This window comes from Phascolarctos cinereus, unplaced genomic scaffold, assembly GCF_003287225.1.
Source record: "Phascolarctos cinereus isolate Bilbo 61053 unplaced genomic scaffold, phaCin_HiC Scaffold_726;HRSCAF=1367, whole genome shotgun sequence".
Classification (NCBI taxonomy): Eukaryota; Metazoa; Chordata; class Mammalia; order Diprotodontia; family Phascolarctidae; genus Phascolarctos; species Phascolarctos cinereus.
The window spans coordinates 335,401,901-335,425,305 of NW_027556098.1; the positions used below are offsets into that span (position 1 = coordinate 335,401,901).

At 36.7% G+C, this 23,405-nt stretch overlaps 1 protein-coding gene across 2 annotated transcripts in view; it reads right to left on the reverse strand.

Moving 5' to 3' along the window:
• Positions 1-22,273, reverse strand: part of ESD (esterase D) — a 34,101-nt gene extending 11,828 nt beyond the window's left edge. The window contains exons 1-7 of one of the 2 annotated variants that reach the window (XM_020993792.2): positions 22,184-22,273; positions 16,545-16,609; positions 12,459-12,536; positions 10,452-10,540; positions 6,444-6,542; positions 3,486-3,610; positions 916-1,035 (exon numbers count right to left, since the gene is read on the reverse strand). In XM_020993792.2, the coding sequence (XP_020849451.1) occupies positions 916-1,035; positions 3,486-3,610; positions 6,444-6,542; positions 10,452-10,540; positions 12,459-12,526 (501 nt within the window). In that variant the 5' untranslated portion in view covers positions 12,527-12,536; positions 16,545-16,609; positions 22,184-22,273. Of the gene's footprint in view, positions 1-915; positions 1,036-3,485; positions 3,611-6,443; positions 6,543-10,451; positions 10,541-12,458; positions 12,537-16,540; positions 16,610-22,183 lie in introns of both variants that reach the window. The other variant, XM_020993793.2, reaches the window with a different exon arrangement.
• Positions 22,274-23,405: the final 1,132 nt, after the last annotated feature.

Genomic DNA, 23,405 nt, shown 5'->3' on the forward strand with positions numbered 1-23,405 from the left:
TAAAAATATGTTAATGAATAAAGAATCTCTACTGCTCTTATATGAAAGGAAAAGTGAATTAGACTAGAAAAGAAACTCAAATGACACTCAAATGAAGTCACTAAACAGTTAAGATTTTTACATGTTGAAACTAGTTTAATTATAGACATTAAATTTAGTTGTATTGCTATTTGGCATGAAGTCATAATAAATCACTAAGAAAAAGAAAAAAGAATCCCTAAACTATTACAAGCTAAGGACAGTTCCTTCTAACTCAGAAAATCAGAGTTAAATTTACCAAGCTGCTTCTGATAGAATGGTATGGGTAGTTATGGCATTCAGATCATTAATACCTGAGAATTAATTCCAAGAAGATAAGGTTTTTAAATGAACAAAAATAAGCAAATCAAATAATGTAGTGTAAAGAGCAATGCATATAAAGAGAGAGGGCTTGGGTTCAAATGCTGCCTAGGCACCTTAATATGTATGTGATCTTAGGCAAGTCACCTCTCTGGGTCCCAGAGTCATTATATAGAAAATAAGGCCATTGGACTCACTAGATGATCTCTAAGGTCCCTTCTAGCATTGAATCAGATTTCACAACATTTCTGGTGAATAACTAATAAAAGAGATTTATTTCAGCTATTGGTTAGATGAAACACCAATTTAAGGTGAGTACAAAATTGGGGAAAAAATGTATTTCACAGATACATACACATAGACAATAAGTAGGATCTCTGGAACTGAGGGTAGAATTTGCTTCTGACATTGTAGCAAAAATTTCCAATATAAAATATGAAGACATCTTTTTTATTTCTGATCACCGGCCCTGGAAAATTCTAATGTCAATACTACAAAAATAAATGATTTCCAAATTCAACCTTAATAAATCACTAAAAACAAATGTTAACCATTTTAACACTAAGATAATCTTACTTTGTATTTTCTAGGATTCTTCAAAGCACAAATCAGAGCTCCATGGCCTCCCATAGAATGGCCAAAAATAGATATCTTCTCTGGATCAGCTGGAAAATTGGCATTTATCAGCTTGGGCAGCTGAAAAAGATTAATAACATGACAAAAATATAAGTGAAATTTGGCTTCTTTCCAAAGTACACACAATAATACCACAAATAAATTAATACTGGTAACTGACTCAATCTATGCACAAGTTGATTAAATTTACTTTACAAATACTGATTACAGTTTTAAAACTTCATGAAAGAATAATAGTATTAAAAAGGAAAATATTGGCTATACTATAATGTCATAATGCTCAGAAGTGGTCCAAAACAAACAAAATAATAGAAAGTGAGACATTGATTATTGCCTCTGTTTCATTTAAAAGTCCAAAGTTTGCACTGACATCTCATTTAAGGAGATGAACTATTCTTACTTTAGTCAAAATTACTTCTCTATACTGGCCATTTCAAATAAAACACTTTGGAGAAAAGAAATGGTTTCTGCTTCTGTGTGGCCTTTAAAATATACTACATGTGGCTGGTACTTTTGATTCTCTTGTTTTTCTTAAACTGCTAAGGTTGTACCTCTACAAAGTCCTACTTATCACAGCATAAAGATTACCTTGTAAGCACAAGAGCTGGCAGGCAGCTCTACCATTCTAGGCAAGGCTTCAAGCAACCTGAAGTCCTGGCAAGAGACTACGCCTGCTTTCTGAGGGTCATATTGGTTAACTACAAAAGCCTGGCTATGTGGTGATGAATTTTTCAGCCACGATAACTCATAGAACAAAGAAATATATAAAATGGGGGCAGCTAGGTGGCGCAGTAGATACAGCACTGATCCTGAAGTCAGGAGGCCCTGAGTTCACATCCATTCTCAGACACTAGCCATGTGACCCTGGGCATGTCACTTAACCCCAAATGCTTCAAAAAAGGAAAAAAAATACAGGCCTGGGCAGGCCTCTTCTACCTGTACAGCAACAGCTACTGAACAAGGGAAAAGGGGGCAGATAGGGCACTCCATCACAGTTTTTAGATAGCCTAAAAACATTAAATTAATTTTCAGCACTCTAAAAGTGATAGTTCAGCCCAGTAACCAATGAGGGGCCATACTACTTAATGGAAGAATTGAATCATCAATATTGACATTCAGACTATAAATGAAACCAAAAGATAAAAGGAAGCTGCAGCTAAATGGAAAGATGGCAAAATAATAGAGAGGCAAATAAGGGAATTGGCAAAGTTGGTTTTACTGTGTGTCAAAAGGAAACACCATTTTATGAGAAACTGAAGTAATTTTATATTGCAGTGCTCATGACTAGTAGCTGGTAAAGAATAACCACCAATATAATTTTTGTAAGGGATGAGGAGGTTGAGAATTTTATTGAAAACTTAAAACCTTCTAGATTAAATTAATATCAATCAATTAGCAAGTACTTATTAAGCACTTCCAATGTGCTGGGCCCTGTATTAGATGCTATAGATAAAAACACAATGAATGAAACACTATCTTCTCGAGAAGCTTACATTCTAACATACTTAATAATTCTAACTTCAATGCACAGTTAGGCATATGGAAATACGGAGACAAAACATTGAAAAACATGGTTCATGAATAAGATAAAAGAAAGGCCAAAGTCTTGCAGATATATAGTCAAGCCTATATATTATGAATACTTTTTTTGAGAAGAGAGTTTAGAGTTGTTAGACATATGGCTAACATCAAATAATAACACAGACAAAAAAGAAATTGAATGTATTTGAGCAAAGAAGTGACTAGTTACCAATGAGTGAGTAATTCCTGAATCAGCTATTGGGTTACTACTGTCAGTTTTGTTAGACCAATGCTCACAATCAATATGCACTGGTCAATATAATTATTAAGCTATTCTGAAAAACACTTAGAAATTCTTAATAACAGGCCTACTTAAAAACCTTAATGGTCCAGACTTGTGATTTGATCAGTTTAGGGAGCTCTCAGGGACTAAACTCCTCTATCAATGCAGATCAACAACTATTCTACAACTTATAGACTCTGTGGGTTGCCTGGGGCACTGAGATATTGTGACTTATTTGTCCAGAGTCATACAATCAGCATGAGTCAGAGGAAGAACTTAAATGATATTCCTGATTCTAAAGCCAATTCTCTACTCTGGATGCTATGCTAGCAGCCTCTCATGGAAAACAATATTTTGAGAAAGTTTGATATTTTCTCTAACATGACCAATAAATGTACATAACATCAATTTAATAATACTCATCTTGACTTTAAGATCAAACCTTTCAAACAAAATCAAACTAAGATAGACAGTAAACAAATAAAAATAACTGAAGTGGGGGCAGCTAGGTGGCGCAGTGAATAGAGCTCTGGCCTTGGAGTCAGGAAGACTTGAGTTCAAATCCAGTCTCAGACATTTAACATTTATTAGCTGTATGATCCTGGGCAAGTCACTAAACCCCGACTGCCTCACCAGAAAAAAAAAAAGCAAAACAAACAAACAAAACTGAAGCTAATTATAAAAATATTAATTTCAATAGAATTACCTCATCTATTACATAAGAGTACATCCTATAGTTGGTTTTCCAAGGTTCTTCAGTGGCATTCACATAAAAACCAGCACCAGTACCAAAGTCCCAGCTGTCATCTTCTCCTTTAATATTACAGCCACCTATCAAAGCAAAATGTCATTGTTAAATGACCACTTGACATCATTACCACAGTATTTATTAATATTTTACATAGAACTTTGGTTTTTCAAGGTTCTTTCACATAGCTGACCTTACCTGGTTTGATCTTAACAAGACTGTGAGGTAGGCAAGGCAAACATTACTATCCATATTTTAAAGGTGAGGAACTAAGGTTCAGAGAGCTTAAGTGATTTTAATAAATGACATAGCTAGGATTGAATCCATATCTCCTGACTCCAAACAAAGGATGTTTTCCACTAAATAACATGGCCTATATGAGTCTAGAATTCAAATGCCTTTAAAACTGAATTAAAATCACTAGAAACAACACTATGTTCGTGTCCAGAAATCAAAATCAATCCCAGGTTTCACATGCATCCCTATGGGATTGTTTTAATGAAAGCACTTTGTTAAGCTATTAAATACACTACAAATGTGACCTAGGACAGTTAGTATAATTGCATTAATGAAGGAAGTTTCCAAACCAACAGCTCCTCATGATAATGAAATCACAGGTTAGAACCAAAAATTATTATTACAGTGTTTCCAAGGGCATGGAGCAGGTAGGTGGCACAGTGGATAGAACACTGGGCTTGAGTTCAAATCCAGTTTCAGATACTTACTAGTTATCACTTAATCCTGTTTGCCTCAATTTCCTCACCTGTAAAGTGAGCTGGAGAAGGAAATGGTAAGCCACTCCAGCATCTTTGCCAACAAAACCCCAAATTGGGTCATGAAGAGTCATATACAATTAACCAACTAAACAACAAGAGTGCAGAACTTGTGCAAAATATATGGGTCCTGAAATTGGTAACAATAAAATCTCAGGTATCTTTAACATATACTTTGTCTTTATTCTTTGGCAGTGTCGAGGAGCTGAGAAATAGTGTTAAAAGAGACCACACAGCAGGGGTACGTAAACTGAGAGAAAGTGTAGTTAAATTTTATTGTCTGTCTCATCATTGGAGTGCCAGGTAACAAGAAAAGGAGAGTAGAGAGAGAATTTAAGAGGGATGAAAGAGAGGTGGTGGTGGTAGTTGGGGAGCAAATAATATAATGGTGAGTACCAAACTTCAGATATACTCTTCAAATACTGTACTGTAAAGTGCAATTATTTTGTAATTCCTTCATGTGGTTACTATATATTACAGCTTTTTGTTATCGTGTCTTATCTCTCTACTAAACTACCAGATCTTTGAGGATAGATGTTGAATCTTACCTAGATGCTGTATTTTTTTTAAGCACTGTTATTCTGTACTGTTTCACAGTCTTTGTACCTCTAGTATCCAGCATATGATAAATGCTTGCCGATTATCTCTGAGTAGGAATAACTTTCTTCTACTTGACAGGTATCTGAGACTAGTAGGCTCAATTGGTGAAAAGCGTTGTGAAAATGAGGACAAAGTTATATGTTCAATCTCTCAGTAATTTGGTCTACTATGGTCTACTCTTTGACCATAGACTGCACATTACCTCAGGCCCACTCCCTTGAAAAAACAAACAATAGGAGAGAGTGTCAATATAACCATTCCCATTACTGCAAAGACACCACAATTCACATAGTGGGGGCTTAATAAACATTTGTTGAATTACTAACACCTTAGTAATAGTCCGTTGTGTTATCTTTGTGTTACCTTTGTCTAAAAGGCAGCAAAACACATAGAGTTTTAATCGGGAAAGAATTGATAAAACAAATAGTGCTTTAGAAGGTTTTTGAGAAATCAGAAGGAGAAGGATTTGGAGTTTTAAGATGAGTATGAGAAAGTGTTATCAGTAAGAAAATTTAGAATAGGCAATTAACAGAAGTTAAATGCCTAATGGTGTCCTTTAATAGCTACGATTAGTCCAATCCACTCTCCAACAGTTAAATATTACACAAAGAATGGATATATACAGGTTAAAAATAATATTCACTAAAAAAAAAAAACCCAAAAACAAAACCCACAGTACATGAAATTATGCAATCTATTTTTTTTATCTTTTAGCAATTATACCAAAGAGGGACAAATTCTATGGTTTTACAGGTTACCAAACAGATTTTTCTTCTGTTGTAAAATTACTTACCATACTAGTTTTCACATGTTTTCCTAAACTTTTACTGGCTAACAGCAAAGGGCTGTACTTCAAAGAGACTACCACAAGGAAACAATTTATAGATACAAGCTACTTTAAATATATTAAATGATATCAAGTCCTTGAAAGATTATCACTGTTAGCTCTAAAAAATAATATGATTATACAAATCTCAAATAACAGGGGTTTTCTCCCTGGTTTCAACATAGATCTTATTAGTAAGAAAAAAGAAAATTAGTAAGATCTTATTTGATTGAACTGTTGCTAATTAGGATTCCTTCTAACATCTTAAATACTGCCACTCCTTGATTCTTATGTGCTCCTTCAGATTCTTGAAGATGATTTTCTATTTTCCACATGGCTATTCTTTTAAAGATATAAGTATTCTTTTCTCACCTCATGTCAATATCTCCCCCTATTATTTACAGTGAAAAGGTTTTATGCTTATAAAATATGAATTATTCTATCTCATACCATACTTGTGTGTTTATCTTCCCTACTTACTAGACTACAAACTTGTTGAGGGGAAAGACTAAAAATTGTTGTCTGACTTCTCTTGCATTACTCATAGTGTCTGGAATAGACCTTTGCACAGAGTGAGCAGGAGCTCAATAAAAATTTGTTGAATTAAACTAAAAAACAGAATAGGCAAGCCACTCTTTGTATGTTAGGCCAAATAAAAATTTAGCCCCAAATATGGAGATGATGTTACACAGAGAATCTCTGCCACAAAATACTTACGTGGACTGGTGTCTGGTGCAACGACAATGAGGCCATGTTCTGCTGCAGCTTGGTGATAACCAGCTTTAGTGATAAAATTTTGTTCTGTGCAAGTTAAACCTGAAGAACAAACATAATGATGACATTATACACTACGTTATGTGTTCAAAGTTTTTACCTGCCTACAATTACAGCAAATTTACCCAAACCATGAGTCATTTAAGGCAGGGGTTCTTAACCATTTTGGTATCATGGCCCCTCAGGCTGTCTGGTGAAGCCTAGCTTCTCAGAATAATATTTTAATAAGGCTACAAAGGAAACTAATTATACTGAAATGTAATTATCAATTTTTTTAAACAAATTCATGGACCCCAGATTAAAAAATCCAGGTTTAGGACTACCAGTAATTCTGTGCTATGCAACTTAAAAGAACTGGCTCTCTTTCATTTAACATTTATAGCTAAATGTACCTCATCTTATTGCGGATCTCTAGATTTTGGTGTTGGAACTGCCCCTACCAATAAAAGTCACAACTTAATAAGCAGACGTCTTAGTGAGTGTGTGAGGTTCAGAAAGACTATGAATTGTCCACAGTCATAGAGTTAGTAAGTGTTAGAGGTAGGATTTGAACCCTGTTCTTCCTGAGTCACAGCAGCACAACCGGATCTTACCACTAAATACAGACAACTCACTGAGAAAGGAAAAGTGTTGGTGGTAGCATTTTGCCTTCTCTAAAGTGAGACCTAACTCCATTTACTGATGTTCTTCTATCACTATGTAGTATGATTATCTCTATTCCATATTATTGTGATTAGTATATGATTATAGTATGATAATCCCTATTTCATATTATTGTGATAAGGGATAAAACTAACTTTAACTAATGTAACTCTAGGATAATGTAACTATGGATAAGGCAGCACTGAGCTGGGATCGGATACTTTGGTTCAAAGCAAACCAGTCCCAGCCATTTATATTACTACCCTGCAATTAGCAATGTCAAAGTCTAATAATTTATGTAACAACTGAGTGTGGATCAACTTGTTAACACCTTATGAGGAAGCATTCCAAATATCTGAGTGGAATCATTACAGACATAAACAATTCTAGTCACAGATCTTAGGTGTAAGTTGAGGTCCCTAATTACATACTATATCACTTCTCTATGAATCTCTCAGAGATACACAGAAACCCTCTGGAGACAGTTGCATAGACAACTGGCAATAAAGCAGCAAGTCTGTCTATCAGAAATAAAATAGGCTCTCTAGTAGGATTTCAGATGGTCTTTCCCCTTTGGAACACAATGGGAAATATGGAGTCCCTTGAGCTGAGAAAATAAGGTTCATTATGATGAATTTAGAATAATTCCTTGAGGAAAAAGATACCATGGTATGTATTATGTGGGGAATCACAGAACTACTGACCTGAAAAGAACCTTACAGATCCATCTAGACACTATCATTTGACAAATGAAAAAACTGAGGTTCAGAGAGGTTAAATGAGTTACCTAAATCAATATAATTAGCTAGTGGCAGAGATAAGATTAAAACTCAAGAAAGAGGAGCAGTTTTTCCCAAATAAAGTCAATATTTTTGAGTCTTACTGTCTCATGAGAATAATGGTACCTGTTAACTCCACTGTAAATCTACTCATGTAATCATAACTGACTTTACTTTTGGGCTAATTTGATGTCACTGTATATAACTGTGGTCTGAGGGACCCATACCTAAGAGCCGTGTGTCATCTTTTAACCTTTTGGCTCATACACTGTTTTAATCAAACCAAATTTCATCATGTTAGCATTTTGCCTGTCTTCCCTGTGAGAATATCCTCCACTGGATTACTAAAGCAGATACACTGATCTGCTGTAAGAATTTTTCACAAGTGCCCTGGATTTTGACTCTGTTTCATGAATCCAGTTGCTAAGGACTAACTCTACTCTAGGATCTCAATGCTAAAGACTGTTCCAACATCTGATGTAAACAAATTTTTTATATCCATAAAAAATCTTGATGGTATTCTTAGATAGGTTTTAATTCTGGTCAAGAATATGATATTTTGTTATTGTCATGAACTACTTATATACAATACAGTAACTTTTTAAATGAGGTTTGTTATCCTCTAAATTAAGAATATATCACTTTGGCAGCTCTTGTTAGAACTTAAATAAAAACAGAACGGAAGGAAATTGCAACATTTCACACTTTAGTTTAACATAATTTCAGTCAATTGTTTATATAAAAAAATTTTTTTTAGCAATGCACTTCTAGGAAAGTCCAAAATGCTGATATACCCACAGAAAAACTTTCTTAATGAGACTGAAATCAGATTTTTACCTAATTTTTAATGTCATCTATATGATTTTGGAAAAACTGCCATTGTGCATCTAGTTTCTGGTGAGAAATAAAAAACCGAAGCCTTTTTATGTCAATATTGATCATGATTAATAAAAAATTAAAAGAAAATGTTATGATATGGCATGGCCCTATAAGAATAGTATCAGGAGCAATAAAACTCAGAATGAACTGAGACTGGCAAGGAATAAAGTCAGCCCAGAGGAATTTTTAAAATAGTCTTACTAGGGGGAAAAAGGGGGGCATGGAGGAGAAGTAGTGTTGCTCAGAGTAGAAGAAAGAAGAACTACCCAACTTTCATTTTACATTCAATTTATACTGCCAAGGGGAAAGATCCATGGAGTAGAAAGAACATCATTTAAATTGTTAATAGGAAGTTTAAACCCAAAATAGACAAGGAAATAATAAGAATCCACCTACTTTCATTTAATGAGTTCAAGTCACTAGAGTACTAAAAGAACTGGGAGATATGACTACTGGGCTTCTATCCTTAATCTTGGAAAGATCATGTTCCAATTTGCAAAAGAGAAACATTAAGTTTGACTTTGATTCCTGGCAAAAATCTAGAACATAATATTAAGGAATGGTTTTGGATCATCTAGGGAACATCTTTCTTTACTAGAAAGCCACGATCTCTTAGCCCCAGGAAGAATAGGACACAGCAAATTAAGCTCAAGTACTTTTTGGAAAAGGATACTAAATTAGAGGATTAGGGGACTGCTGAACACATAGTATAAACAGACTTCATCAAAGGATCTGACAGTATCAATCTATCCTTACGGACAAGACAGAGAGATGTACAAGTGGGCACAGTTGAATGGTCATATCCAAAGAATAAGTCAATTATCAACTTGGAGGGGGATCACCAGTGGACTGTTTCAAGGATACATGTTCTTAACCCTCTGCCATGTTCACCACTTTTATCAATGATAGATAAAGCCAGTGAAGAAGCTTCTTATACATACAGATGATAAAAAAAAAAGCTAAGGACACCTAAGATATTGGATGACATAGTAAAGATTTTAAAAGATGTTATCAGGCTAAAATGATGGGCTAGAAACCTCTGAGAACATTCTACAATACAACTACCCAAATGTGGAATGGGTTTTCTGAGAAGATCATGGGGGCAACCTTCACTAGAATTCTTAAAGTGGAGACTGGATGACCACTGCTTGAAGATGTTGAAGAAATCAGGATCAGATACAAGTGATACTACATGGCCTTTGAGGTCTTCTCCAACTCTGAGCTTCTGCAATTCTTATGAGTTTTCTAGAAAAATCTGCCAAGCAGTTGTAGAAATGGTTCTATCATTTTTCACTAATAGATTTTAAAGAGCATTGTCAAGAACTTATTTTTCTATATTAGGTATTATGAGTTCTACTATCTTTTAATATTTTCCTCTTGATTAGGGAAGTCTTTGTACTATAAAAGTGCTTGAAAGAAGTAGAAATTAAATAACTAACTTTTCAAAGCTCCTTTCATCAGAGATATTACTATACTTTGTCTTATTATCTGGATAAACTGAAAAAAATGAGCAGCAAGGAAGTTAACGTTCAAAACTGAAAAGTTTAAATCTGTGCCTTGACTAGGGGATCTAAAAAGAATAAGATTACTTCTTGAAGGCAAAAGTTCTAAATTGCCACCAAACAATACCAAAAATTCCAAATATACTCACCAGACAGCCAGTAAAGTACAGGACATTTTCCAGTTTCTGCCTTCGGTGGTAAGTAGATTCCAAATTTCATTTTGCATTTTAGTTCCACACTGTTTCAATCAAATATATTTAATTAATTTTTCTTTGTGGACAAATCTCAAATCATGCAAGAAAAGTACATTAACACTGAGGCTGTCCATTGTAAGCTCCCTCTTTATTTATATCCTCCTCCTCTGTTTCAGTCGTCAGAAGAGGTGAGCCTTCTCCTTGCCAGGGCTGACTTCTACTTGTGCCCTTGATTCTTCTTTGAGACAGCTTGACCCACGGATCTTTCTACCCACCTACCCCTTCTCTCTAACATTCAATTTTTATCTCTAGCTCCTTCTCCACTACCTATGAAAATGCCTAGGTCTTCCCCAGCCCTTATTTAACCCCTTAAGCTATCGTCTTATAAGTAAGTATCCTTTTCCCTCTCAAACTTCTCAAAAGAGATATCGACACTCACTTGCTTCTTCCACTTTCTCAATATCCACTTACTTATAAACTCCTTACAATCTACCATCTGACTCCATTAATATAAAGAAATTGCTTTCAAAGGTTACTAGTGATCTCTACACTGATCAACACAAAAAAACTTGTCAGTCCTAATCCTAATTGACTTCTTAGGAACTTCTGACAGTGATGACCACCCAATCTTCTTGCATACTCTTTCCTCCCTTGATTCCCTCTATACTGTTCTTACTTGGCTCCCCTACCTTTCTAATTTCTCCTTTTCAGTCTCTTGTTTTGGGCCATCACCCATCTCCCTCCTAGTGAGCACAGATATCTCTCTAGGTTCTGCCCTAGGCCCTTCTATCTTCTCTTTATATGCTCTCCCCCTCAGCAATTTCATTATCCCTTATGGTTCCATTATCATCTCTAGATAGATGATTTCAAATCCACATATCTACCCTAACCTCTTTCCTGAGCTTCCATATGAATGCTAGAAATCTGGATGCCTGCCCTACTGGCATCTCAAATTCAATGTATCCAAACTGGAACTTATTTTCCTTAGTCTCTCCTCAAAAACTGTATTTTGAGTACCAACATTCTCCTATTTATCCAGACTCCTAAAAATGTTATTCTAGACTTCTTCCTCCCCTTATTTCTCCCCATATCCAATCACTTGACAAGTCCTATTAATTCTACCTCCATCCCTCATATTGTCCCTTTCTCATTTACAGAGCCACCGTTTTGTTTGGTCAGGCTCTAATCATCTCTTTCTTGGATTATTACCTTTGTAACTGCTGTCTCTGTTTCTCTGGATCCTCCATAAATCTGCCAAAATAATCTTCAAAAGCATATGACTATGAGGAAGTCACAGCCTCTTGGAGCTTGAATTTCCTCACTTATAAAGTGGATATTAATTACTATTACTGTAACATGTAACTTGGAGATTTGTTGTGAGGAAAATCCTTTGTAAAACTTAAAGTACTATATGAGTATGAGATGTCAGCCCCATGTACACAAACCTTCCTCATTACTTCTAAGATAAAAGCACTTTAGCATCTCTCACTCCAGCCTACCTTGTCTGCCTTATTTTTCTTTACTCTCCTTCTCTCACACTATATTCCAGACAAACTGGACCATTCTGTTTCTAAAACTCATTCACATGCCCCTAGATTTAGAATGACAGAGACCTTAAGACATCATCTGGTCCAATCTCCTCCCTCTTTCCAGGAGGCATCGAACAAGCCATCCTCCAAGTCTAAAAAACACTCCCCGTGCTCACCTCCATGGCTCAGACTCTTATTTTCCCTTTATGCTTACTTCAGGTACTATTTCTTCTGGGAAGCCTTCCGTAGACCTTCCCCTCACTCTCCTTCCCCAGTTATTACTTTGTCCTTCCTCATGTTACTTTGTATTTAGTTACTGGTATACATGCTGTATCATACCTCTCCCCCCAAAATCTAAGTCAAATAAAGAAATAGACTCAAGGATACTTAAAATTATATTTGACACTGGTACAGATGACATTTATTAAGTTACCTGTCATGCTCATAAACTTTCTGAAATCCCTCAAAGCACTTGTTGCTGGAAATCTGTTTCAAGGCCATAGTTTCTTTGCTATTAATAAAAAGAAGTTAACATAAACTTTGTTAGTTTCTAGATAATAAGCTTTTGAAGATACAAACATAATTTCTCAGTCATATGCTTAAACAAATCCTTGAAACATAACTATTTTCAAAATCACTCACTCAGACACAAAGATTAGCACAAAAAAATGGCACTGAAAAAAAGTACTGCCCTTTTTTTTTGCCACTTCAAATTAAAGCACTTGGGGATGTCATTACTAAAACACGCTAATCTATTATTTTAGTCTTTGTTGCCATTTTTTAAGGCAATTGCCAATAGTCAAAGTGTCAATCAAATAAAGCTGAGATATTGATTGACTGGTTATTGAATAAGAGAAAATGGATCGTGATGTGATAATCAATTAGAAATTATAACACTCTTATTAATTGGATTTTGTGAAGAAAAAGTGTTGAGTAAGTTTATGAAGCAATTTTCTACTTGAAGATAGTGATAAATAAATTTTTAAAAATCAACCACTCCAAGTTGCCTTTCATTTTCTTTCTATGGAAATAAATGGCAGCTAACTTGCAAATGTCCTTAGAATGGTGGGAAGATAAAAAAAGCAACTAGTTCTGAGCGCCCTGGCTCTGTAATTTTCTAGATGTATACTAGAAGCAAATTCCTTAACCTCTATGAGACTTAGTTACACCTTTTATAAAACAGTCATGACAGTACTTTCATAGCTTCCCTCATACAGACAGTGTGAAAAACAAGTGAGATCATTCATATAAGGTGCTTTGTAACTGGAAAGTGAGGAACTGGGACATGAGTTAGCATTCATAGAGGTTGATAGGTTGGGTTTTTTGTTTGTTTTGTTTGGTTTTTTTGGTGCATACCCAACAATAATTCAACACAAGAGCATTTACTTTTTACATGTTACATCCATATAAGAAGCAAAAAACAATTCTTATTAAAAACTATGATCAGAAAAAAATAAAATCTAAATAAAGAGTACTCATTGTCACCATATCTGGTAAAGAAAGATCAGGCCTCATTAGGAAAACAATAAGATGACTACTTTGGAATACTGTAGTTAACGCCTTTCTCAGACATATCACAGATAGAAAAATTGAGATTTAGAGGATGAATGAAAATGGGGAGGTAACAGAGCACCTATGCCCCAACACATCATCCAATCCTGGAGGCAGATGGGGGAGGTGGACCGAATTCTGGGTAAGTGTGAAGAGACCTAAGATCAAACTCTAGTTCTACAACACACTATCTGTGTGACATTAGACATGGCTCTTCATATCTCTGAGTCTCAATTTTTTCCTCTTTACAATGAAAGAGATACATTCAGTATTAAACGTCACTTGCAATCCTAACACTTCTCAAATCTATGTCTTACTGTCCTTCCTGAAGCCTTTCAACTAGTACATTTCTGAAAATAATTTTCTTTTCAATCTTTATTATTCAATTAATTTTTTTTAGCATCTGCTTATTGACACTGAATTTCAAATATACCTTTTTCTAAGTCTAGTGCTCATGAACTGTGTTTGCATTAAAATATGTAAGCACCTTGAAGCCATGGACTAGTTTTTGTTGTGTCTTTCTATCCCCAGCACCAATCAATGTCCCTAACATAGGTAGTTTATAAGGCTAATTGAGTTAAATTGAAAGAGTACTTCAGACAATATTAAAGCAGCAAAAGCTACAGAAAATAAGTGAACCACCATTTCTCAAGTTATCTCACTTCAAAAATGTACAATATTGCCATTATGATTAGTTGTGAGTTGGGAAAAAGCAATCTCATTTTCAAAAAATATAGATAAATGACCAATCTTAGAAACTCAGATTTTAAGTAATTAAATTGACACAATTTTCAATATTTCATTTTATATTAAGGAAAAATAGGTCATCACTCAAACTCTCTTTAGGAAAAGATATGCAATCTAAGATTGGAAGGATTTTTAGATAGTGATGGCATTTCTATTGAGTTTAAATACGAAATATCTCTATGCACAAAGAAATTATACTCAAGTCATAGTCTCCAGTTTCTCTACCTAAAAATGATAACCTTTTATATACAACAGTCACTTCTTTATTTTTAAAAATTTTAATGATCATTAACCTTTAGTTTTTTACATCAAATTTTTAAAAAATGTATTATTTATTTTTAACCTCATTTTTTTTTAATTTTGAGTTCCAAATTCTATTCTTCTATCTCATCCTCCCCTACCCACTGGAAAGGCAAGAAATGTGACATCAATTATACCAGTAAAATTACGCAAGACAAATTTCCATATCAGACATTTTGCCAAAAAAAAAAAATTATGCTTCAATCTGTACTCAGACTCTATTAGTTCTTTCTCTGGATGTGGATAGCATTTTCCATCAGGAGTCCTTTGGTAGTGTCTTGGATCATTGCATTGATCAGAATAGCTAAGTCATTTACAGTTGATAATCCATACAGTTGATAAGTCCATATAAGTGCTTCCTTTATCTTTGATCTCTTTAGGATACAAACCCAATAGTGGTATTGTTGGGTTAAAAGATATGCACAGTTTTAGAGCCCTTTGGGCATAATTCCAAATTGCTCTCTAGAATGGCTGAATCAGTTCACAACTCCACCAACAGTGCATTAAATAGTATCCCATATTCCCTGCAACATTTGTCATTTTTCTTTTCTGTCATATTAACCAATCTCATATGTATGAGAAGGTACATCAGAGTTATTTTAATCTGTATTTCTCTAATCTATAGTGTCTGAGTATTTTTTATATAATTATAGATAGCTTTGATTTCTTCTGAAAACTGCCTGTTTATACCCTTTGATCATTTATCAACTGGGGAATAGCTTTTATTTTTATAAATTTCACTCAGTTCCCTATATATATCTGAGAAATTAGGTCTTTATCAGAGAAACGTGATGTAAATTTTTTTTTCCCATTTCCTGATTTCCTTCTAATCTTGGCTGCACTGATTTTGTCTGTGCAAAACTTTTTAACTTTAATGTAATCAAAATTTTACACCGTATGATCCTCTCTATCTCTTGTTCAACCATAAATTCTTTTCTTATTCACTGATCTGACAGGTAAGATATTCCATGCTCCCCTATTTTGTATATCACCCTTTATGTCTAAATCATGTACCCATTTTGACCTTATCTTGTACGCTAATAGTTTCCAAATAAATATATTCCCAATCCCAAATGGAACCTTTACATTTAACAAAGAAAAACTAACCTACATAAGTGGTCTGAGAGAAGGTGAGTTCCTTAAAGGCTGAGACCACATCATTTTGTACCCCCAGGACTTAGCACATGGTACAGCACTTAATAAATGCTCATTGATTGACTGCTGGGTCTATCTTTTTAACAAACACATAAAAAATGACCTCATACTTCCCAAAGGAGGTACAACTCAATGATAAATAAGATTATTTCCCAAGGAAATAGGAAATAAAAATAGTTCATTATTTCACTGGAAAACCTTGCTTTTCAACGTCTACTGCCATTCTAGTTACATTTTTGGAGTTTCTGAAGAGATCAAATGTAGGAAAGCTTTATAATCAGCTTGCCTTTTTTTCCTCATTTATGGTACACTGATTTGCTTTTCAATTACTTAAATAAATTTGCACCAGAGTGGCCTTTTTCCTTGCTTATAGAATTCTTCTTAGTGTCAATTTGAAATCAAAATAAATGCTTTATACTTAGCTTTGGGGAAAAAGCAAATATGAAAGCTTAAGAGCACAATGCCTTTTTAGGTTATTTTAAAAACTACTTTACTTTCAATTCCAGAAACACGTACCTCATGTCTATTCTATGCAAGGTAATGTGCTAGAGGTTGAAATTCTTTTTTTCTAAATATTTTTTGAAACTAGCCTTAAAATTAAGAGAACAGGTCGTAAAAGAAGAAAACTTTAAAGCTGCGTTGTGAAAGAAATATTTTTCAGCAACAATATTATATGTGAATAAACAGTCGTTTTCAATGTCAGTTATTAGATTTTTAAACTGAATTGCAGTGTGAAGTGTTCATTGTAATACTTGAACTTACTTACTCAGTTGCTACTGTTTTCCCACTCGCTGACACAAGGTGACTGACAGAAGGTGTATGATCCTGCCACTGAAACACAGAAGAATTTACATAATGGAAAATATTCTTGATAACAAAAAGAGACACACCTTTGTAACACACATTTTGTACATGCTAAATAGACATATTTGACTATAGGACAAGGGGGCAAAGTAGAATGAGTGATGGACTTGGAGTTAATACACCTGGATTCAAATGTTATTTCAAATACTTACTAGCTATGTAATTATTGGCAAATCCCTTAACCATTCTGAGCCCCATTTTCCTTATCTGTAAAATGGGAATAAGATTTGCATTACTTCCTTCACAGGGTTGTTCTAAGGAAAGTGCTTTACAAAACTTAAGGTGTAATATAAATGTTGAGTTACTGCTGTTCTTATTTCAAAGCAGGCTTTTATTCTACAATTATTGAACTGAATCATGTACTTAATGGCTTTACATGCTGATCAATCTGAAGGCAGATGTATTAGCAGCATTACACAGTCATAATCCATAGTTTGTCTCTCTTCTCAATTTCTGACCTGTACTCAGTTTGGGGTCAGGTGTTGTGCCAACAGGGCTTGACACCAGGTAAAACATTCTTGATGGTGTAGATGATAACTCAGAAAACAAGTCTTTTAGATGATACAAGTTTTAAATATGGAAAGTAAGAAATGAAAAGAGGAATTAAGTCTGAATGCTTAGGTTAAGTCTTGCAAGTCTTTCAAGAAAAATAATCTGAAGTACTGTAGTCACTAAATTAAAACTAGATATAGTTTGCAGAACAGTGTTTCTGTGTATATCTCTTACAGAAAAGTATAAATTCTGTTGGCTAAATTTATGTAATTCTTTTAAGAATTATATTAATGACTCTAAATGGCTTATTCCTTGCATACTTTTCCTTGCTGTTATTCATTTAGTTATTGTAGCTTTGTAAACTAACACTAAGCAATTGTAATTTTTCTATCTGCCTCGCTTTCATTCTTACTAGAAGATAAGGGCAAAGTCTATTAAAATTCACAAACGTTCTAGGTAAGTTTAGGCCACTATATTTTATATCAAACATTATGCTCCATTTCACCTTGACAGGAGAAGATAAAAGGACAGTGAAACATGTAATTTTTACTGCACTGGTGTTTTTTTGCAATCCTGATTCAGAAGGAAAGATGGGCAAGCAATGCTCTTCACAAAAAAAAAAATATTTTATGAAAACTTTCTTCCCAACAAAATATCAATGCTAGTTGTACACATGTTTATATACGACTACCTTTGGTTCATAGACCAAAGAATTTGATGGACTACTGGGTTTTTTTGAAGATGACTCAACATTTCAGCATCATTAAAATCAATCAATCTAAGTGGTTAAATAGAAAAAAAACCCACCAAAAACCCTAAGTTAAGAGTAAATATACAAGCTGCAGTTTCACAAATCAAAACTTTACAAGTTTATTTTTTAGAGTATGCTGGATTTTCCTACTGGGATAAAAGCATCAAAATTTGGGGTAGTCTTCATCTGATAACTTTTATGATACCAAATACTGGATGTGGGGCAGGTGGTGATTTTTCCTTTTTGCTCAGTATAGCGATTATCCTGAGGGGAAGGAATCAAGCATTTACTAAGCTAGTATTTATACAGTACCTTTGTGCCAGGCACTGTGCTAAGCACTTTATAAATATTATCTCATCTGATCCTTATAACAACTCTTCCAGGTAGGTGCTAATATCATTCCCATTTTACAGTTCAGGAAACAGAAACTGATAAAGTGTCCAGGGTCACACAGCTATTACTGTGTCTGAAGTTACATTTGAACACAAGTCTTCTTGACTTTAGGCCTAGCACTCTATTCTCTGGACCATCTAGCTGCCCAGCTATTACCTATTTAGTATGGGGCTAAAAGACCAATCACTTTGCTGCACTCTTGCTTTAATCACTCACACACACACCCACACACACACACACACACACACACACACACACACACACCCCCAACAAGTTCAAGGTCAACATCACCACCTTTATTCCTCTGTACCACCTCTTTTTTCCAATCAAGTAGAACTCCCATGTTACCTACTCATTTTTCCTTTTTTTTTGCCTTTACGAAAAGCATTCTCTTCAGAATATTCTTCACCAATCTATGTTTACTACTCTTTAAAATTTAGTTCATGAGCCACCTCCTCTCAAAACTTTCTATTATGATTCTACTCTAGCTCTAAATGTCCTCAGAACAACACATCCCTTCCCATCCCTCCTGACCTCCTTCCCAAACTTTTAATCTCATATCTCTAACTGCCCACTAGATACTTCCACCAAAATAACACTTAAAAAAAAATCAACATATATGAAATCAAACTCTTGATCTTCTTTCAAAGCACCTCCCCCTCCAGGCTTCCCTATTTCTGTCAAAGGTACTAGTATTTTCATAGTACCTAGGCTGGAAATTTAAGTCATTTTTGACTCTTCCCTCTCCCCTGACCTCCATAGCTAAGAAATCATTAAGTCCTATCAATTCTTTCTTTCAAGTCTCAGTGCCATTTCTAGGCCTCCATCTCATGCTTAGCTACTGCAACACCCTCCTAACTAACTTAACTCCTAACCTAACACAACTTCTACCCTTTTCCAATCCACCCTGCACAAAGCAGCCTAATTTCCCTCAAAGAAGACTTACATTACAACCTTGCTCAAATGCTTTCACTCTCTCCCCCAATTTAACTATAAAATGATGGGGTAGTTCTCTAGACCAACACTAAGTTCTGTCTGGTTCTATAATCATGTATAGATTTATCCTGAAAAACAACAACTCTCCCTTGCCCTTTAAGGTCTTCTTTCTTCCTTTTACCTCCAAAGTTTTCCCAAAAAGTCCTATTTCCTCACCAATCACTCATCCTTCAAGCTATGCCTTAACCACCTTAAGACTGTATTATCCAATGCCTCTTCTCAGTCCTCATCTTTCCTGCCCTCTAGGGAATATTTAGAACTATTCAGCATGCCTTCCTTGGTTTCTGTGAAACAGGTATACTCTTCCTCCTATATCTCTGATCACTTCATCTCTAACTCCTTTGCTGATTCCTCATCCTCCTTTGACTGTCTAAATAAAGGTATTCCACAAAGTTTTTTTCCTCATATTTCTTCCCTTTCCTCATGATCTCAGCCATTCCTGTGGCTTCAGCTATGTAGATGACACCTCAATTTTATTTTCATCCCATCTGTCCTAAGCACTACTCTTAGATTTCCAAATGCCTGACAGGCATTTCTAACTGGACATCACACCCTTCTATAGCTCAGATCAATATCCCCCAAATCATTCTCTCAAGCACCCAGGCTTAAAACCTCTCCTTGTCCTATCAAATCAATCACCAAATACTGCTAATTCCTCCTTCAAAAATGTCTCTCATATCTGCCATTACTGCCACTACCACACTAATTCAAGTCTTTTACCAGCTCACATTTGACATAGCTTCTTAATCTATCTCAGACTTATTTCTTGAACTTCCCATGAATGGTGCACAACCTGCTGGAGTAATCTTCCTCCAGAATGGCTTTGATAAAGAGAATACTGCATTAGTACAGCAGAAAAAACACTGGTTCTGAATTCCTATGTTGCTTTCTTCTCTGAAAAGCAAAGGCGACTAGCCTAGATCAGTGGTGTCAAACTCAAATAGAAACAGAGGCCACTAAAACACACATAAGGATCCCTGCAGTTGTACTGACACCTCTGGACAAGATAACCTGTGTGGTTCCTTCTGGCTGGACAGCTATGATCTCATTAAATAGACTTGGCTTCTAGTCTTGGCCTTGCCGCTAACTAGTTTTGTGACTTTGGGCCAGTCACTTGATCACTGTAGTCTTTAGTTTCGTGGTAGAGTGACCAAAGGAAAGTACTGCATGCTAATGCCCTTCCAAAACTGTGATGCCCTAAAATGAACACAATTCTACAAATAGGCTAACCAGGATGAGTATAACAGGGCTATTTCCTTCCCAGTTCTAGCCAATATGCTGTCTGAATAATTCAAGTTTCATAGGATCATTGATTTCAAATTGGAAGGACCTTAGGGATCATTTCCAACATCCTCATTTGACAAAGGTGGAAAATTGGGGCTCAAAAAGTGCCAAGATTTAAAGTGAGTTCCTCGGATTCTAAATACAAGGCTCTTTCCATTGCTTCTCTAGTTATGTATCTCACTTTTAAGTTAAAAGCTGCAATAATTAGGTTAGTCTCCCCACAAATCTTTCCTCACTCTAATCCATCCCTCTACAAGGCTATCAAAACAATATTCCAAAAGCACAGATTTGACCTCATCACTCCACCTCTGTTTCCCATTCAATAAATTCCAATGACTCCTATTACCTTCAGGATCAAATATAAAATTCTGTTTGGCTTTTAAAGACCTTCATTGGCCATTTTCTACCTTTCCACTTTTCTTGCACCTAACTCCCTTCCACATTCTCTGTAATCCTGTGACATTGGGTTCCCCGATGTTCCTGGAACAAGACAGCCCATTTCTTGACTCTTTTCACTGGTTTTCCCCATTCCTGGAATTCCCTTCTCACCTCTGCTTCGTGACTTCCTTCTGATCCCAGCTAAAATCCCCCCTTCTGCAAGAAGCCTTTCCTAATTCGCCTTCAAGTTTAGTGCCTTCCCTTCGTGATTATCTCCCATTTATTTAGCATAAATCTTGTTTGTATATCGTTTTCATGTTGTCTCCCTCAACGGACTGTAGGCTGTCTGAGGACAGGGACTTTAAAACAAAAAACAACCAGCAAACCTTTTCTTTTAATTCCCCGTGATGAATACAGTGCACCTGGCATACAGTAGACACTTAATGCTTCTGGCTGAAATCTCCAATGTCATTTCGTTTTATAAATGATGATGGCACCTTGAACAAAACCAAGGCAGTGCCTACCCTGGGAGATTACATTAAGGGAGCTGGGTACAGCTCGAGAAGATCATCACAGAACCAGTGTGCTGTTGACACTTTCCCTGATCTCGGGTTTATCCAAAGGCACTAAAGCGAGTTTCCCTGTTTCTTCCTAGCCCTGGTGAGTCCTTGCATTTTGCAGATCAGGAAAACACTGCTCCGAGACACAGACACGAGTTCCTGCCCCCTCTGCACCCCCCCTCCGCCGCCATTCTGCTAAGTGCCACGGCTGGACGTCAAGGCCGAGGTGCACCCTTGAACTCCAAAGCTCTTTGCCCCCTACAGCAGCGGGCCTGAACCTGAGGGCCTTGAACTTTTTAAAAAATACTTTAGTGACTATATTTCGATATTTCGACAGAATAGTCTCCACTTGTAATCCTTAGCATTTTATTTAATGCATTAAGACCAAAAGGTGAAAAGGGCCCTCTAAGGTGGGGTGGGGGGGTCCCCAAGATAGGGGGTTGAGTCCGGACAACGGGGCGGGGGGGGGAGTGGCCGTTATCTCCTCCCTCTCTATGTACGATGATTCACCCCAGGCGGCCAGCGGGCAGGGCCTCGGGCCTCCCTACACCGGGGAGTATTTCCGGGGTGAGCTCCGCGCGAGCCGGCGGGGCCGGGGAAGGCCAGGCTCAGACCCCGCGGCCTAGAGCCCGCGCGGCCCGGCCCTGCGGGAGGGGCTGGCGGCCCCGCGGGTAGAGCCAAACTTACCTAGGTCGGAGTAGGCGGCTGTGGAGACGGCCGGGGAGTGGCAGGGAGAGAGAGTGAGGAAGGGGAGGGGCCGCATCTCAGCCGCCCTCCCCGCCCCCCCTTCCAGCCTTCTCTTCTGGCCCTTCCCGGCTGCCTCCGGGCCCTGCCGCCCTCCTTCTCCTTTACCCTCTCTCTCTTTGTCCTCCCTCCCCCCTCCTCTCTTTCTCAATCCTCCTCCTTCTCCCCTTTCTTTCTCCTTCCTCCTCCCTCCTCCCTCTTCTTCTCCCTCCCTCCTCCTCTTTCTCCCTCTCATTTTGGGGTTCAGGCGTCATTCCTAGTCGTTACCCCTTTAATGGGGAAGGATCTGAAGATCTGATTCCTTTCCCACCAAGGGTCATTTGCACTCAGAGTGAACAGCATTTATCTAAAGTTATACAAATGAGAATTTACTAGGTAATACCCGATGTGAACCAGCTCTCCTACTTATTGTTTCAGTCCTGCCTGATTCTCTGTGACCCCATTTTGGGGTTTTCTTGGCAAAGATACTGGAGTGATTTGCCATTTCCTTCTCCAGCTCATTTTATAGATGAGGAAACTGAGGCAAACAAGGTGAAGGGACTTGCCCAGGGTCGCACAGCTAGTAAGTGTCTGAGGCCGGATTTGGACTTAGGAAGATGAGTCTATTTGCACTTCTCCACCTCCCTGCGCACTCTCCCAGGATATATAAGTTCAACTTAGAAGAAGAAAATCCTTGATCTCACCCAAGGAAAAATTCCCTTAAATCATGAAGGAGGTTACAAAGAACACGGGAACAAGGACATGCTCTTCTACGTGTCAGCTTCTTTTTGGAGTCTTTCTTTCCTTCCAGGGACATCTTCCAGAAGAGAGCCTGGAGCTGCTAAAATCTCTCCTTTACCAAGTCCTCTCCACAACTCAACCCCTAGGCAGAGAGCTTCAAGTAATCATTTTCTGCCAAAGAGGACAGTGTTATGCAAATGTGCTTGAGCCCAGGGTTACAAAGTTAAAGGGTTTGTTTGTTTTCAGTTTGCGGACGATGGTAGATAAATCACTCCACCAGTTCTACTTATGTGTATGACCTTGGGGCAAGTCACTTAGGGTCTTAGATTTTGAGCTGGAAAGGACCATTGCTTGTTTAAGGGACTATTTATATGTACTGTTGAGATAATGTCAATAAAGCAGCATAAGGCAGAGACAGGAAAACTTCAGCATTTGTTCAACGTTG